The 16,699-nt window shown below is 37.0% G+C and overlaps 1 protein-coding gene across 3 annotated transcripts in view; it reads left to right on the top strand.

The window, feature by feature from the left end:
* USH1C (USH1 protein network component harmonin) overlaps window positions 1-16,699 on the top strand; it is a 49,728-nt gene that overhangs the window by 7,988 nt on the left and 25,041 nt on the right. For 2 of the 3 annotated variants that reach the window (XM_083863636.1, XM_083863638.1), the window contains exons 5-15: window positions 4,371-4,479; window positions 4,580-4,604; window positions 5,304-5,361; window positions 6,146-6,249; window positions 7,451-7,535; window positions 7,910-7,969; window positions 8,225-8,281; window positions 10,085-10,227; window positions 10,858-10,923; window positions 13,452-13,576; window positions 15,050-15,126. In XM_083863636.1, the coding sequence (XP_083719762.1) occupies window positions 4,371-4,479; window positions 4,580-4,604; window positions 5,304-5,361; window positions 6,146-6,249; window positions 7,451-7,535; window positions 7,910-7,969; window positions 8,225-8,281; window positions 10,085-10,227; window positions 10,858-10,923; window positions 13,452-13,576; window positions 15,050-15,126 (909 nt within the window). The remainder of the gene's footprint in view (window positions 1-4,370; window positions 4,480-4,579; window positions 4,605-5,303; window positions 5,362-6,145; window positions 6,250-7,450; window positions 7,536-7,909; window positions 7,970-8,224; window positions 8,282-10,084; window positions 10,228-10,857; window positions 10,924-13,451; window positions 13,577-15,049; window positions 15,127-16,699) is intronic. The other variant, XM_083863637.1, reaches the window with a different exon arrangement.

The following is a 16,699-nucleotide window of genomic DNA, read 5'->3' on the forward strand; positions in this document are numbered from 1 at the left end:
CCTCTACACAGCAAGAATGGGAAGTGTGTAAGGGAGTAGTTCCTGGGCTGTGGTCAGCTCAGTAGGAGAGATTCCATCTGCTTCTTCCTCAACTGCTAGAAACTTGAGAAAAAGATCAAGACCAGTCACTTACATGGTTTTGTAAACATCCGGGAAATATTGGAAGGCATTAATGACACTGATCAATAAAGGACTTGACAGCCACTGCCTTAAATTGCCATTCCAGTGCATTCGTGTTAATGCTGTGCTGCAGCTCTGCTTCTCCGCTTGTTTCAGAATAACATTTTGACACAGTCACTGGATAAGGAGAGGTATTCAGCTGTCGTGTTCCTAATTAGGATGTCAGTTTTCCTGCTTTCTCTGTACACAAAAAGGCCTCATGGCTTTCTGTGATCGAGGTCATCATAGGACATGTTGGTCTCAGTGGGGGGGGATTTTAAAGGATTTTTGGGCCGGAGTGTACAAACTCAGAACATAGTTAGGGTTTAGCAGACAAAGTAGGCACAATGAGGGAGAGGAATGCTTGAGGCTGACTCTGAATTTGTTAGGGTTATGTTATATGAATTAATATGGGCAGATGGTGCTTTGCAGCTCCTGTAACTCCCTGGCTTCTGTTTTTTGATATGTGGTGTTAAAGCTCAGCCTAAAGTGCCTGAATAATAGGTGGCACTTGGCACTTTCTGAACCTCATTGAATAACAAGACCTGACAGGCAGCCCATTGTTCTAAATTGCTGTCTCACAGTAAAGCCAACTGCTTCTGAAATTTCACCCACCTGCTTTATTTAACAAAATCTCTACACATTTTCAATCCCAAAAATGCCGTCTGAGAAAGGTATAATGATTTTCTATTATACCATCAGTTTTACATCCTGCTGCTTTTAAAATTTCCAGTTCAAATTGCATGATTTCTCCTTGAAGTACTTTCCAAGTTACATTAAAATCACCAAATAATGATGAAGGTTCTCTGTGGCCCTTGTAGTTTTGGCCCTTTTTTGACTGCAGTTTCTCTAAAAGGCACAAGTGTTTTGCCCTTCCATTAAGAAATGGACTTCATCTTCCTCCCCCCCCCCCCAACACTGCTTTTTGATACTTGTGTGTGAGGATTCTGCTGAATACAAAGAGATTGGTGTGAATGATGAAAGTGGAAGCAGTATACCAAATGGGAAATTTGAAACAGTTGATGTTATTATATGAAGCCCTTCAATTTCCTAGAAGCACTAAATATTATATTTCTCATGTTAAAAGTTAGACATAATAGGCATTTTACTTCAGAAAAGTTAGGTTTGCATCTTTTTTCTAAAAAGTCTGTCATCTCTCTGTTTGATAGGGAAAGGGGAAACTGTGATATAATACCAAAATAATTGTTACTGTTCTACTCTGCTCAGTCCCACAGACTTTTATCTCTACAGCTCTGATTCATTAGCTTGGTATACAGTGATACCTGTACAAAAGTAACAAAATACATGAAAAAGCTATTAATTACCCCAATATTAGATACCATTGTTCTGGAAAAGCTGTTCAAGTATCTTAAAGAGAACCAGTTTGCTGTATGCCTATACATCTCCTGTAGTTCAGCCTAGATTGTGTTATTTGTAAAGCAGCTTCAGTCATTGTCTGTCAGCAATACAAATGTCCTTACATTGAGTGAAGAGTGTTGAGTTTCAGAAATAAGATGACAGTCTAGCAAAGGAGAGTGTTAAAATGTCTGTATTGGAAAAGCTCATTCCTACTGGAGGGAAAAATAAAATATGCTCTTGTGTGCATTTATAATTTTGCAAGTGCCTCTTGGGGAGATGGGAACAGATTTGGCTCAGTGAATGCTGACCTCCTCAGAACATGAGTTCTGCTGATACAGAAGCCCCATGATGGAATTGTCATTTCCAGCCCTAAAACTGGGGGGTTTCTCTGTGTTAAGGCATTGCAGTCAGTAAGAGTATCCAACTCTTTTAAAGAGTTGGATTTGTGCAAACCCAGGCTCCACGGTCTGTTATATATAGTCTGCATGATGTGGAAGACGTGAGTAAAGAGGAGATCGTGAACTAAAAGAAAAAAACAAACAAAAAGGCTCCACTTCACCATGTGTAAAATCAGCAGAAAATGGACGGGGATGGCGTGGATGGATGTGGTTTTGAATCTTTGGAAGAAGTTGGTTAAGCAAATGACAGCAAGAGCTATCAGGGTGTAACTATAGACTGCAGACCTCATGTGCTCTTCTTGTCTGATTCTGTATTTTTACCACAGGTTGTATGTTCAAAAGCCTTCACTACTGACCTATCTCTGTTCTTACTAAAGATTATTTTAAAAATCTGACTGTCAAGCTCTTAGGAGTGCAGGCCATTGCCCTGGGTGAATTTTTTTTGGATGCCCAGCAGAGGGAGTGGGTGTCCCTCTGGTCAGGGGCGAGGGACCACAGTCCTGTTCTGCCTCTGCGAGTGTGTTCCGTTCTTCAGGACAGTTTTCTTTCTTTGTAGCCATCTAGTGCTGTGTTGTGTCAGACAAAAGTCCTCAGCTTCAGTGGAAAGTGTCACACATGAGCAATAATGGTAGAATGGACAGGTTAATGTTTTGTGCAGAGCATGGGATAATTCTCTGAAGAATTAGAAAAGCTTGTGAAAGAGATAAAGAAGTTACATTGGTAGGGGTTTTTTTTGTTTGTTTGGTTGTTTGTTTTTTGGTTTTTTTTGTTGGGTTTTTTTGTGGGTTTTTTGGGGGGTTTTTTTGTTTTGTTTTGTTTTGTTTTGTTTTTAATTCGACAGATCCCAGTAGGAAGATTCAATAGTCATTCTTAAAATATGAAAAAAGGAAGAAGGTGACAGCATGCCTAATGTCCTGCCACCCAATGTTGTGTCTCTGTGTGTATTACAGTCTCTAGAACAGGAACTTTATTGAGGAGTATCTACTTAGAGTTCCACTCACTCGTCTCACATTAAATGAAGGCACAGAGCTTCTCAAGAAATTAATTGTAGATTAGTTTTTTTAACAAACTTCATAATGCATTCCACCCAAATTTTGTTGAATAAAATTACAGTTGCTTTAGCTTTGCTGAAACTTGAAATCAGCCTAATGGAGATACCAACATGGAAAACTTAAGCCTAAAATGAAATTTGGGAGCTTGACACTTGAGTCTTGAAATTGAACATTTTAGGCAATCATTAACTAGGGATAATGCTGCCATGAAACCAGACACATTTGTGAGGATGCACCCAAAGTTTCATTAACTAAAAACAAAATCCCATGCTGTTGTTGTTAATGAGAAGAGTCTCATCAAATATATTTTACATTAAAAATACTTACAATAGTTCAGAGGAAATGCTACTGGAGAGGAGGAAACCCAAAGTATTTCATGTTGTCCATGTGGAGATCAGAGGTATAAGATGATACTGTTGGTGGTTTGTCAAGGTAATTTCCTGGTAATCATTTGTGTATTTTACTGTGCAGTGGATTGGTCTGCATTGATAATGGAAGAAATCATGCACTAATTTTCATACAGACACATCATGTGGTTCACACCAAGTAAAACTCTTTGCTTATGGTGCTCAAGCCAGGAGCTGGCATTTTTCAGTGTAATCTTGAGCAGATAGTAAGGCACTACCTTAAATTAAATAGGCAGTATCTTCATCACTGATTCCTTCTCAGCCTACCTGGATAAGAGGATCATTGGACAAAGTTCATAAAAACTTGGAAAATTCTCTCTAGTTATCGTAGCATATCAAATTTGGATTTATATTAGAGAAAGAGAAATTTTTTGATTGTACTTTGATAAATAAAATTTGAAATTTTATAGAAGGGGCTGAAAGCACCCTGTCTGTTCTGCACTATTAAATTGAACACTGCCAGGGCGTGTCCTTGGGGTGCTGCTGTTGTATTGCTGATAAATGTTAGCAGGCTCCCCAAACAGACAAAGAGGTAAATTCCCTTAAAATAATACATTTTCTCAATCCAGAATCAAGCAAGATACTAAGACCAAATTTCATTTCCTATTGATCAAATATATTAAGGAAGATATCTCAGAAAATGTATGGTAAAAGCAAACATTAACTTCTGAAGCATAAAAGAAGAAAATAACTCCAAAATTATTTGAATTAAGACACAGACTCTTGTTTTTAAGGTAATCTGTGGAGTACAAATCTGATGTATAGTAGACAGTATTTATAAACTTGTTATTTGGCCATTAATTTTCTCTTTTGGTGTTTGGTATTAATTAAATACAGGTAAGTCTGATCTAGACATTACCTGAAATTCAGAATGTATTCATGGATCAACATTATCTAACCTTTGCATCAAAATGATTGCCAGATTGTATCCAATCTTAAAAACTTTTAAAACCATTAACTCACAATTACTTTTTCTTCTCCCTTTGATTTTTGAGGTTGGAGATGAGGTCGTGCGCATAAATGGATATTCCATTTCGTCCTGCACACATGAAGAAGTCATAAACCTCATTCGTACAAAGAAAGTCGTGTCCATAAAAGTTAGACGTAAGTAACACACAAAAAAAATCACCTCTATCACCAAAGATTGCTACTAATACATTACTCGTGGTCTGTAGAAACTTAACAAAATATTTTTCCTTTTCAGATATTGGCATGATACCTGTCAAAAGGTAATGGCTTTTCATTTGAAAACAGATTCTTCATTTTCATACAGCCTCTTCTATCCAAAGAATCTGTGTTTAATTATGAAAATGTGTGAATGCTGATTAAAATGTCACTTCCTTTTTAATGAACGGGCAGATGTCTTCTTGATGAATCTGATTTTATACCAATTGCCTACTTAAATGAACCAATTTCTATTTCCTCGTTTGTCACAGACATCTCCTGGAAATTTAATTATCAATGCCCCTAGCTTAACAGAGAGCTCCACTGCTTCTTTGTGTATGTAGCATTTGATGATGTCTTCAGAGTTTAGAAACATTTAAAATTGTTTTGGTCTTGCAATTTTTGTTGAAAAGCTGAATCTTTAAGTGGAATGTTTGAGAAATTTTAATGACAGGAGGTGTTGCTCTGCGTAGACTTTTGTTTAAGATGTTCGAAAGCTTATGATTCATTTTAGAGTCTTCCTCTGAGTTTCCTAAAATTATTTCACCTGAGAGGGCTTTATCAATTTTATATTCAACCTTTACTAGCCCAAATAATTGTATGCTTGCTTGATGTTCCATTTAAATTGCTGGAAGATATACCAGATGTGGATGGTATCCAAAGAACGCTGTGGATGCTAAAGAGAAGGCTCCATTCCAAAGTAGCTTCTGGAATACATTGACATTTATTTTGTCTCATTATTTAAAATTATTTTTTCCTTTCAGTTCACCAGATGAACCCCTTAAGTGGCAATATGTGGATCAGTTTGTGTCAGAGTCTGGGGTAAGAGATCAATAGTTTGTTAAATGTCTTCTGGGGAATCTGTAATGGTTCTGAAACCCTTTCTTCTCTGACCTTATCAGAGAAGCTATTGTATGCATTACCATAATGCAATATCTTGTTGAAAGTATTCTGTGAGGAATATCTTTTGTGATATGAAATGATTCTAGAGCTATTAGGTAAGGAAAGGGCAGGACACAAATGAAATTGCTTTTACTCATTAATTGCTTCTTCATTTTGCCTGAGCTTATTAACTTCCCAGGCTGTAGTTTTACTGCATAAATCTTTATCAGATTATTTCACCTATTTTAGTCATATTAGTGGAGGAATTTCAACTTTGAATGCAAGTGACTTCTAAGGGTTGCAGAAGTGAAAAGAAACACCACAATTACTGTTCTTTTGCTTTCAGGAAGAAAGACTTAGTTAAATAGTGAGCCTTATCATGTATTTCTCCAGCCCTTTTGTCAGGGAACATCTAAACTATTATTTTTCCATATCACTTTCCTCTAATTTTCCTTCACCCTTTTCTGAAGACAAAGTTTGACTATTTAAGTAATCTTCTCCAAATAGATAAGTTCAGTCTTTCACCTCAGCCATGCAGCTCCACTGAAATGACTCTACTTCACATTCATTTCCAGCGGGATAGGACCTTAGAGCCTTGAATAGGACCTTGAATCTTATCTTGATGCTGGCTGGGATTCATTCTGGCTACATGAAATTTTATAGTAGTCTTGATACAAATTCAAAACAGAATTAACATCTGCAGCATTGTTTAATCCCTCTGCAGGAAGCAAAGGGCAGTGTTGCTGGACTTGTTTCTTCTGGAGGGAGAGACAATAAAGAGAAGAAAGTCTTCATTAGCTTGATTGGTACAAAAGGAATGGGATGCAGGTGGGTACACAATTTTTATTTAATGTCAGTGTTTTTTAAATGGGACACTCAAGGCAGTTATTTCCATACTTCTTTGACATGATGTCAGCAAAATAAAGATCCATGCTGGATCAGGAAGGCAAACTGCAACAGCAGGACATATGTGGCACATGTTATGTATTTTTAGGCACAGCATAACTACCTGTGTTAAAGGTTTTTTCATAAAGAAAAGAACTTGAAAATTTAAAAATAAGAGCAGACAAAGTGTCTTAGTACAACTTGTCATGGAATTGGATCCTTTAAATGCTTTTACATTTTTAAATACTTAAAAGTGCTACTCAGTGACATAGCAAATTCCAGCACTATCCACTGTCAAGTTCACTCCCTGCCTTCTCTGACCCTTTTCAGAATTAAAATACCATCACAAAGGTATATCCAGTTCCTAAAACTGATGTTGAATTTGCAAGGTATTTTATAAATATAATTCTGGGATTCTTGGATTCCTGTCTTTGCAATACTTATGGAGCTTTTGGAGTAGAAGAGATATTGTAGCATTTCTTACATAATTAGAAATATATAGTTGAAATTATCAGGATTTTTCTTTCCTGCAATTTGGAGGATGTAAAGTTTTTTAAAAAATTATTTACAAACTGGAGGAGGTGGCTCATCATCGCTTGTTGGATATATAACCTAAAAAAGTAGTTTGTGTTTGGGCCCAGCTTAGGTGGCAGCTTAATGTTCCTGAGCTAAATGTTGGCCTCTGAAGCGTCCTTCTTACTTCTAATAAATAATCTGAACAAATTAACATTGTTTTATACATAGAGTATGTTGCAGTTCAGTGAATAATTAGTGATTCTTCATTGTGTTACTTTCAAATACCATTAGTGTCCCAATACTTTAGACAGTGTAAGTCAGCATACATAGAAGTTTCAGCATGTAAGAAAAAATACAGAAGCTTGAATATTTTTCTTTAGTTTCTCTTTAAAACCAGTTTTGTGGTATAAAGAATAAAACATTAGGATGATAAACCTATCACACATTGACTATGTACTGGTAAGTTTTGGTGTTTGCTTCAGTGTTGGCTAATACCATAAATATTCTTTAAGCAAAAACAAATTATGAGGAAACAACTAAAACTACTCACTGTATTACACTGTATTTTTCCATAAATATTATTCTATAAATTATATCCAGTTAATGGTTGGGGTTTTTACATTTCCAGTATTTCCAGTGGTCCAACACAAAAACCAGGCATTTTTATCAGCAATGTTAAGCCAGGCTCTCTTTCAGCAGAAGTGGGCTTAGAGGTAAGTTTGCCACCTTCCAAGGTAGGTACCATGAGGAATTCTCACAGCTTCAAGGATTCGTGGGTTCTTTCCCCATGGGAAAGAAATATCTGGTGATTGCATTTCAAACAAAGCTAACTTTCTAAAATTTTAAGAACATGAATGACCTGGATCAGACCAATACTCCTTCAAGCTCAGGATAAGATCACAAGCAGTAGCAATAGGGGATCCCAATGTTGGAGGTTGTGCAAGCCTGACCAGTTTCCAGTCAGCTTCCCTTGTGCTCTGCCCATGATTGTGGTATTGATTGTGTTGGAGAGCACATCTCTTTTTGTTTTCATTTAATATATGTACTAACTTAGCATCTGTACTAAAATTTGCATTAATTTCTTCAGGTTGGTGATCAGATTGTTGAGGTGAATGGAGTGGATTTTTCTAATGTGGATCATAAAGAGGTAAAATCAAGTCTTCTTAATTCCTAGATTTTTAGTTGTCATCTTATTAAACATCTGTCCTGTTTTCCTGTCCACAAAAAGTATGTTTTGATACTGGGCTCCTGACTCAAGGGGTTGGGTATTGATCTCGGCACTTCAGAGATTTGCATACGTACCACTCTGTTTAATTCTGGAAATTCCAGCCATGGCAACCAGCATTATACTGGCCTTTTCTCACTTCATTCACACTGATTTTTGTTTTGTTTTGATTTGCAGGCTGTCAGAGTGCTCAAGAGTAGCCGTACTTTGACTATCTCTGTGGTGGCAGGTGCTGTAAGTATCATATTTGTAAAAGCAGAACATTTGTAAGCAGAAAATTGCTATGTGGGTAAATAAATGGTAAAAATGGATAAAAACAAAAGCTGTGTTTCTCTGTAAGATCTATGCCTCTGTCAAACCAGGACATTTTTGAGTGGCATGTGATTCTTTCATACCACACAAAGTATTCTCAAACAAAACATGATTGTGGGCCAATGCAAAACCCTTCCCTTGACAAGGAATGGAAATTAACTTTAATGTAATGGTCTCTCATGTTTGAGAGCTTCTGTTCTAATAGATATCTGCTTCTGCTGAAACATGAAAGGTGAATTGGAGACAAATAATTTTTAATCCTGAATAGCTGATGCCTTAGTCTTATTCCAAATGAGTTCCTTTTGTAACTGTTTATCTGATCTCATTAGTGTATTGACACACTGAAAATTGCTCAATTTTTCATTTCTACTATTCTGTACAACTCTAGGCCTTTGGCGTCTAATCTAAAGCCAGCTGAAATTAATTAAATCTTCCCTCTGACTTCAGTGTGACTTGAAATAAATGTTTTTACTGCTTTAATCCTTCTTATAGAAAATGTGTAGTTGTATACAAGAGGATAATCAAGTTCCATAGACTAATCAAATACTGTGTTTTCTAATTGCCTTACAACTGAATTAAATGGGGGAAAAAAAAGATTTAATAAGTCACTTCAGCTGATTCCTAAGGGCTCCTGTATTCTGTGTAGCTGCATCAAGGAATTAATAGTTTATTTGATCTACTCTTACAGTAACAGAAGATGAAGTTGTCCAAAGGCACTGTAGATATTATTTAAACAAATACTCTGGGCTAGTGGATTATGCTCCAGGAATCCAACATCCTAAGGACTTAGTTTCAACTCCCAGTTATGTTAACAACTTTAAAAATGTGAAATCTACCTCAGCATGCATCACTGGGGTGGTATCCTTAAAATGGAAAATTGTTGCTATGGAATTCTTCTGTTCCTCACTCCTTCACCTTGCATATCTCTTCTCAATAGACGTGTTTGTCTGGAGAACAGATAGCACGAGGAAACAGTTTCTCTACTATGGTGCAAAGATGTTCCTCAATGCTTGGTTTTATTCAAAATGTCTACTTTTGCACTTTAGAGACAGGAAGAATCCTACCTTCCTAATTAACTTGGGATTTTAATTTCAGGAATGAAAATTAGATTAATGTAATCAAAGTGTTCTACCCGGAACAGGTATGGAAATACCTTTCTGGAATAGAAAATAGTGCTGATGTCTTAATTGTAAAGCAAATGAAACAGGAACAAAACCAACTGAAATGCATAAAATATACAGTGTTTTGGGGATGTACATTCCCTGTATTTGGGTTCCTGAATGAGGACACATTTCTGCAGCAGCCAGGCAGAAGAGCATTAAAACACAGTATCTGTGTAGTTGTCTTCACATTGGGAATCATTCAGTGTTCTGTTCTCTGGCATTTCATTGCTCAGTGAGATTTTAAGAAAGTATAATGTGAAGGTTTTTCTGGGTGACACACTCTGCATGTGTTTGGTGTGATCCCTGCGGTGTTGTTGCTGACTTCAGTAGTGCCAAACCTCTTCTGAGATGTTTAGCATATAATAACTTAGAGGCTGAAACTAGAGTAGCTCCTTGGAGTAAGCAGTCAGATCTTTGAGGATCTTTCAGGGCGTGTTCCTCAGGAAGAGCAATATGAGGAAATGGCAAGTGTGCTACTACGTAATTGGGTTTGAATTATTTCCTAGAAGAACTGCTGTCATGAGATTTCCACAACTGATTGGGGTGGTGGTTTTGATTGCAGGGAAAGGAGCTGTTCATGACTGAAGAAGAAAGGCAAAGAGAAGCTCGTCTCCGTGAGCAGGAACGCCAGGAGTTGATGCATCAGAAGCGGCTTGCGCTGGAGACCAACAAAATCATCAAAGAGCAGCAAGAGAAAGAGAGATTGTGAGAACTCTCTGAAGGACAGTCTGAAAAATTTAGCTGGCATTTGGAGAGGGCATGGTAGACAGGAGCATGTAATTATTTCTGTGATGCTTCTCACAGAAGTGAGAAGATTCTCAGCTCAGATTAACTTTGTTTTGCTTTTGTGGTGTCTCTGTTCATAAAATGTTTGTCCTGTGATGCTCTTGATGTTCGGGGATTTCAAAGCTCATATCATTCAAAGCCATCTTGAGTAGAAGGGTCCCTCTGTTCCCTGTCATACCCCAATGATTCAGTGTGATATTCGTTAGTTTTCTGATGCTATCCACTCATAGTTTATTTTTAGCAAGACAGAAATTTTACATTCATATAAAAACATGCTATAGTCTTGCCTCAGAAGGAGGTAGTTACTTAAAGAATTAAGTAGATGGTATGCCCTTATTATCCAAATGGTCAGGAATGTCCTTAAAGTTCCTAGGAAACCATACTGAATCTTTGGTGTCTTAAAGATGACTTTTGAAACTGAGCATTTTCCCCCAATACAAATGTACTTGCTGTCTCTGTCTTTCCTAACTGCATGCTGACACACTTTTTTCAGGTTCTTACTCAGAAAATACTATTTTTATCATGTTGTCCTGATTCCTCTTGTTACAGAAGAAAGCTGGAGATTTCCCAGAAGGCTGCAGAGGAAGAAGAGAGATATCGCCGAGAAATAGAGCAGTGAGTAAAAACTTTGCACAGGCAATGTGCCACCTGGAAAAGGTTCCCTGTGTATTACATCTGGCTGAAAACATTCTGCATGTTGCTTTTGAGAAAATTGTGTAGTATTTCCATTTAGCTAAATGTAGGATCCAGTACATATGAGTAAGTCCACCACAGTTAATGAATAGGAAACTGATCTGAAAATCAGCACCTGTAAACATGAGGCTTATGGCAATAATAAATTCAATGTGAAATTGAAGTTGAGCACTTACTTTAAAAGTATTTTTAATATATAGAGAAACTTAAGATTAAGGAAGTTCTGTGTCCCAGAACTTGCTTACTTCTGTTGTCACTGAAACACTACATTTAATTCTAAGAGAAAAAAAACAGTATTGCTAAGAAACAGATCAGTACTATATTTTTAACTTAAACATTCTTTTACATTTGCAAGTTTGAAATTAACTATTTAATTACTAGTTATCACAGTAATTAAATTTCCTTCTAATTTATGCTGTGAAGTTGCATGAAAATGCAAGTTGCAGAAAAAAATCTGTTTTGATTCAGCCTTTTAGGGCTAAGATTGACCCTCAAGTCTTGACTTTGCCCCTTTGACATATTAAGGGCGTTTTAATTCATTTAAGTTCCCTGTATTTGCATTAGCTAAAATTTTCTGATAGAAAAAGAGCAGGGATTTCTGAATTTGTAAGGTGCAAAAAGAAATATATTCCCCAGCTGTCACAAGAAAAGAATCATCTGACAGTCCTGCTGTGGACTCTACAGCAGCGCATGGATGAATTCTTATGCATTTCCCTTTTGAGATCCCAGGGAATTGTTAACATCCTGTTCTTTAATGTGACCTATTATAGAAATTCTTGCAATAGCCAAAAGCTGCTCTAAAAGCAGGCCATCACAGTTGAAGGATGATTCTGTTCTCCAGATCTAGATTGCCTGTCTGTTATAATGGATGTTGGATGTCTGCCCTGTTGTTCTGCACTAAGAGCATCTTTACTCACCCAGGGAGAGCTTTCGTGCCCTGTGGGCTGCTCAGTGTAAGATCTAGTGCAGCTTTTTACTTCCTTGTATAATTTTTAAGTGTCTCTCAGGCACTTTTAAGCTTTTCCATATCACAATCCAAACTGATAAGTTGGTGTCAATCTCCTGGGCAAGGAAGAGGGAGAATGGTAGTAGAGGAACCTAGGTGAAATCTAAAGCTGTAATGTAATGAGCAGTTGTGGCAGGCTAAAATACAATATTTTTCTGTATTAATTGTTTGTGAGAATCATGCCTTGCCTTCTTTTAAGAATCTTTTCTGCAGGAATTCCTTGTATGAACTCGCTATGCCCTTTTTTGGTATCTTCCATTTGAAAAAATTTCAAATGTGCCCAAATGGCAGAGGTCCCTAACTCTATGTACTGCAAGTTACATTGTAACACCAACTTTTTAAAACAAAAAATAATTAAAAAAACATTGTCCATTGTTCCCTGACAATGCCTCTAAATTTAAATAGTGAGCTCAGCTACAGATTTAAGTGTGTTTGGACTCCATGTGAATATTTTTTCAATTTACTTTAGCTAATTTAGAGATGCAAAAGATAATCCAAATATAAATAGCATTGTATATATATAAGACCTGCTAATTTTTGGCACCACATTATCAGTTCAAGGCAAGCTGTAGTCAAGAATAGATCTTGGATCATTTAAGGCAACATATATGAAGCTACATGTTGTTAGGTTATTCAGCCCTTCTGTTGTGACATACTTGGCATTTGCTGAATTTTTGTTTGAAATGTCTTTTTTCTCTGATCATGGTGCCATACTAGGTAATTTACTTGTTTTGCATGCTCTTTTCCTGAAGTGTTACACTGTGCAACACTCCCGTCCTCTGTCTGTACCCATCTATTCCCCTCTCTTTTCTTTTTTTATTTTTTCCCCTTATTTTCCTAGAATATGGAATGTAATGCGGTTTCCATTTCAACAGTTTTCATTTCTTTTTTGAGAAGAGTCACTTTTTATGGCAACCTAGAACTATGTGTTTAGGAAGCAATCATCAAAATATATTTAAAGATATAGAGAGGAGACACATGTTTTTTTAAGTATAATTTTCCATTGTGACATCTGATTTAGGTGTAAGGTAGATGTTCTGTCACTCAGTGTTTCAGTTAAAAGTGACAGTTTTTCTAGTGAGTCATTCCTGTCCTAAAAACGAAAAATTGCTAAGTGAGAGATGTTTTTTTACTTCATTTAAGGTGACAGTCAGTACTGTAGTGTGTCACTCATGGCTTAGTATCTGTGCAGGTGTTCGTGCAACAGGCCTTATAAATCTAAATATTAAATAAGAATATCTTGCACTGTACTTTGCAAATTAGCTTAGTAGCTTAGTAAATGACAATATTGATGAAAGGAATTAAGTTATGAGGAAGAAGCAGTTTATTATGCTTTATATTCAAGAGAAAAAGCAAAATGCTGAAAAATTTTAATGGTAATGAATATATACTGATGTTGTTGGTTTTGTACTCCAGATGTCTAACTGCATTTTTTTTTCTCTAGGATAACAGCAGAGGAAGAGAAATTTAAAAAGGAGTGGGAAGAAGACTGGGGTCCTAAAGAACCACCCAAGTCTCTAAAAACTGTAACTGCAGAAGTGCACTCTGCCCCTCGTTCCAAACACAAAAGTAAGTAATTGATGTCTAACTTGCCTGCTTCTATTTGTCTCAGACACATCACTGAGCTGTATGGAATATACCACCAGTTTGTCTCCAAGTTAAGCTAGCTGTGAATTGATTATTTTCAGAAGGCTGGAAGCATATGATAGATAATTAAATAACTCTTATTTAACAGGTACCTATCTTGCAAAATCTACATCCATTCAAATAGTCGCGGTTTTTAACAATCAGCAGGAGGAAAAATAAGAATAATAAGGCTTACTAAGAAATGGCTTGAAGCATCAACCTCTATAGCTTGGGGGTTTGGTGCATTGTTTTGCATATTGTTTCTGTTCAATGTTTATCTGTCAATCTTTTTACAGTTTGGGTTGGAAGGGATCTTAAAGATCAGCTTGTTCCAACCCCCTGCCATGGGTGGGGACACCTTCCACTAGACTAGGTTGCTCAAAGCTCCATCCAAAACTGGCCTTGAACATGGCCAGGAATGGAGCATCCACCACCTACCCTGGGCAACCTGTGCCAGTGCCTCACAGTAAAGAATTTCTTCCTAATACCTAATCTAAATCTATCTTCTTTAGGTTTAAAGCCGTTCTTCCCTTGTCCTGTCACTACAAGCCCCTTTAAAAACTTCCTTTTCAATTTTCTGGCAGCCCCTTTCAGGTACCAAAAGGCTGACCTAAGGTATCCCAACAGCCTTCTCTTTGCCAGGCTGAACATCCTTAACTCCCTCTTAGCCTTTCCTCATTGCAGAGGTGCTCCAGTCCTCTGATCGTTTTCATGGCCCTCTGCTGGACCCATTCCAGCAGGTCCACATCCATCTTCTATTGGGAGTCCCAGAGCTGGATGCAGCACTCCAGGAGGGGTCTCATGGAAGCAGAGTAGAGGAACAGAATTCCCTCCCTTGCCCTGCTGCCCCTGCTGCTCTTGATGCAGTCCAGGGTGCTGCTGGCTTTCTGATTTATTTGTCCGAAGGGAATTAAGACAATTGGAGCTTAACTGGCAGTTAAGAAGCTAAATTGGAAGCTGCAGTTTGTATGTGGAGAGTGTACTAAAATTGTATTGTACAAAGAAAAATGTGGAAAGTGCTTGTTGCATAATTTATAGGAGATCTGGGCCAACTCCGAACCTCATGTTATTTTATTATATTATTTTGTGTGTGACATTGGGGAAGTCTGCTGATGGTTCCGTTACAGGAAAAGCCACCAAACTCTACAGGCTTCCCTTCGCAACATAGCAGACTAATTGTCCACATGCAGATTCTAACATGTAGATCCTCTTCAGGACTGGAGGAGATTGTAGATTGATTTAAATAGGGCCATTTTTTTTAACAATTCTGTAGGAAAACATCTCTTCACTAACTTTTTTTTTTTTTTTTCCACGTAATCTTCTAGTCACCCATTACTTATCTCTTTTTCATTTCATGGGAACCTCCAGTTACTGTCACTTCTGTCCCCTCACCCCTTTCCTCCTTTGTTTCTCTAGAAGATTTTGAGGGAGTTGCACATGACCAACTTGAAACAGATGACATGGATGAAGTGAACATGAAGCAGGACAAACAGGTTTGCCACTCAGCCCTGACTTCCTGTCCTGATTCAAATTCTTCCTATGTCTCATCTCCTCCTGACAGTCAGTCTTGACATTGAACTGACCATTTGGTTTTCCTAGGGCAATGTGTGTGTGCCTTTAGTAAATGGTGAAAGATTTTGACACTGCTGCTGTCATTGCATCTAAAGACACCTTGATAGGAAATCTAACAACCCTACAGAAACATGGACTATATTGAGTGCTTTGTGTTAGCAGTGTTTTATATATAAAGTTATGGTAATATATTCTTTTGTATATTTTTACTTAGCAGTATATTTTATAATATTTATGAATGTGGCTTAAAATATTTTGTCTTGGGAAATGGAGCTTTTCACATCTCCTCAAAAACCATGTTCTGCCACAAGCTTGAATGAGTTTGAATACCTGTTTAATTTTCATAAGGCTTGCTGAAACTCCTATAAAGTAGGAGTGTGACCGTAGAAATCTTAGCAATGCACATGCCTGTATGAAGATTCCTTGTTGCATTTTTTTCGTGTGACATAAAATATGTATCATTACAATAAGGGAAACTTATGACTAAATGTACTAGAACCATTTATCAGGAATTTAGCTAAGAACTTGTAATGTAATATCAAACCTCTGGTGTTGCGCCTTCAAATAAATTTTAATCAGTTACACATATCAGCATGGATTGGTCTGAGTATGAGCCTGTCTTTGGCTCTTCTTCAAAAAACAGCTTTTCCTTTACCTTTTGTAGCTTTTGGATGGTTTTATCGATATGATGGAAAATTTCCCACAATACGTAAGGTACAAAGTTTGAAATGTGAATTTGTTTGCTCTGTGTGTGTTTGAATTGGAATTCCTCAGTTTTCTTCTTCTCTGTTACTAGTAAACATTCTTTATAGTCAAATGCTCCTTCTTTTAATGTGTACACAAATTAAGATGCTTTTGGGATGCATGTGTCTAGGACTTTGTCCTTTTGAGTCCTTCAGGCTCTGAGTTCTCTCTGCCATGTGAAGAGGGAATTGTGTAAAAATACTTTGCAGAAGTGCTCATTACAGGTGGGTGCATGTCTTCATGTTCTCCAAAAATCCTCAGAATCATGTATAGGTAAAAACAATACAGAGACAAAAATTATACAGTTACACCTTTGCAAATCTCCCTGTAGGAGGAGTGCTGAAGGCAAAAGGCTTTTAGGCATGCACATATATGCAAAAAAAAAAAAAAAAAAAAATTAATTTTAAGCTAATAGAATACTTCCATGTCTGTAGAGATGCTGCTGAAGTATTGCAATTTATGAGCGTTTCAAATAATATTTTATACTTTCTTCTCTTTTATTTCTTGCAATTTATATTAGCCATATTATAGGGGGTTTGTTGTTGTGTTGTGTGCTTTGGTGGTGGGTTTTTTGGTAATTAACTGTAGTAGAAAAGCCATGAAGATTTTGTGCTTGTATCTGACAAGAATTCAAGATTTCAGAGGAAGTCAGGATTGTTTCAAACAGAGGAAGTATTTATATCACTGTTCAGGACTATTACTTAGACCTTGTGTGTGCCCAGGACATACCTGTTCCCCTTAAAAGAGATT

This window comes from Zosterops lateralis, assembly GCF_965231275.1.
Source record: "Zosterops lateralis genome assembly, chromosome: 6".
Classification (NCBI taxonomy): Eukaryota; Metazoa; Chordata; class Aves; order Passeriformes; family Zosteropidae; genus Zosterops; species Zosterops lateralis.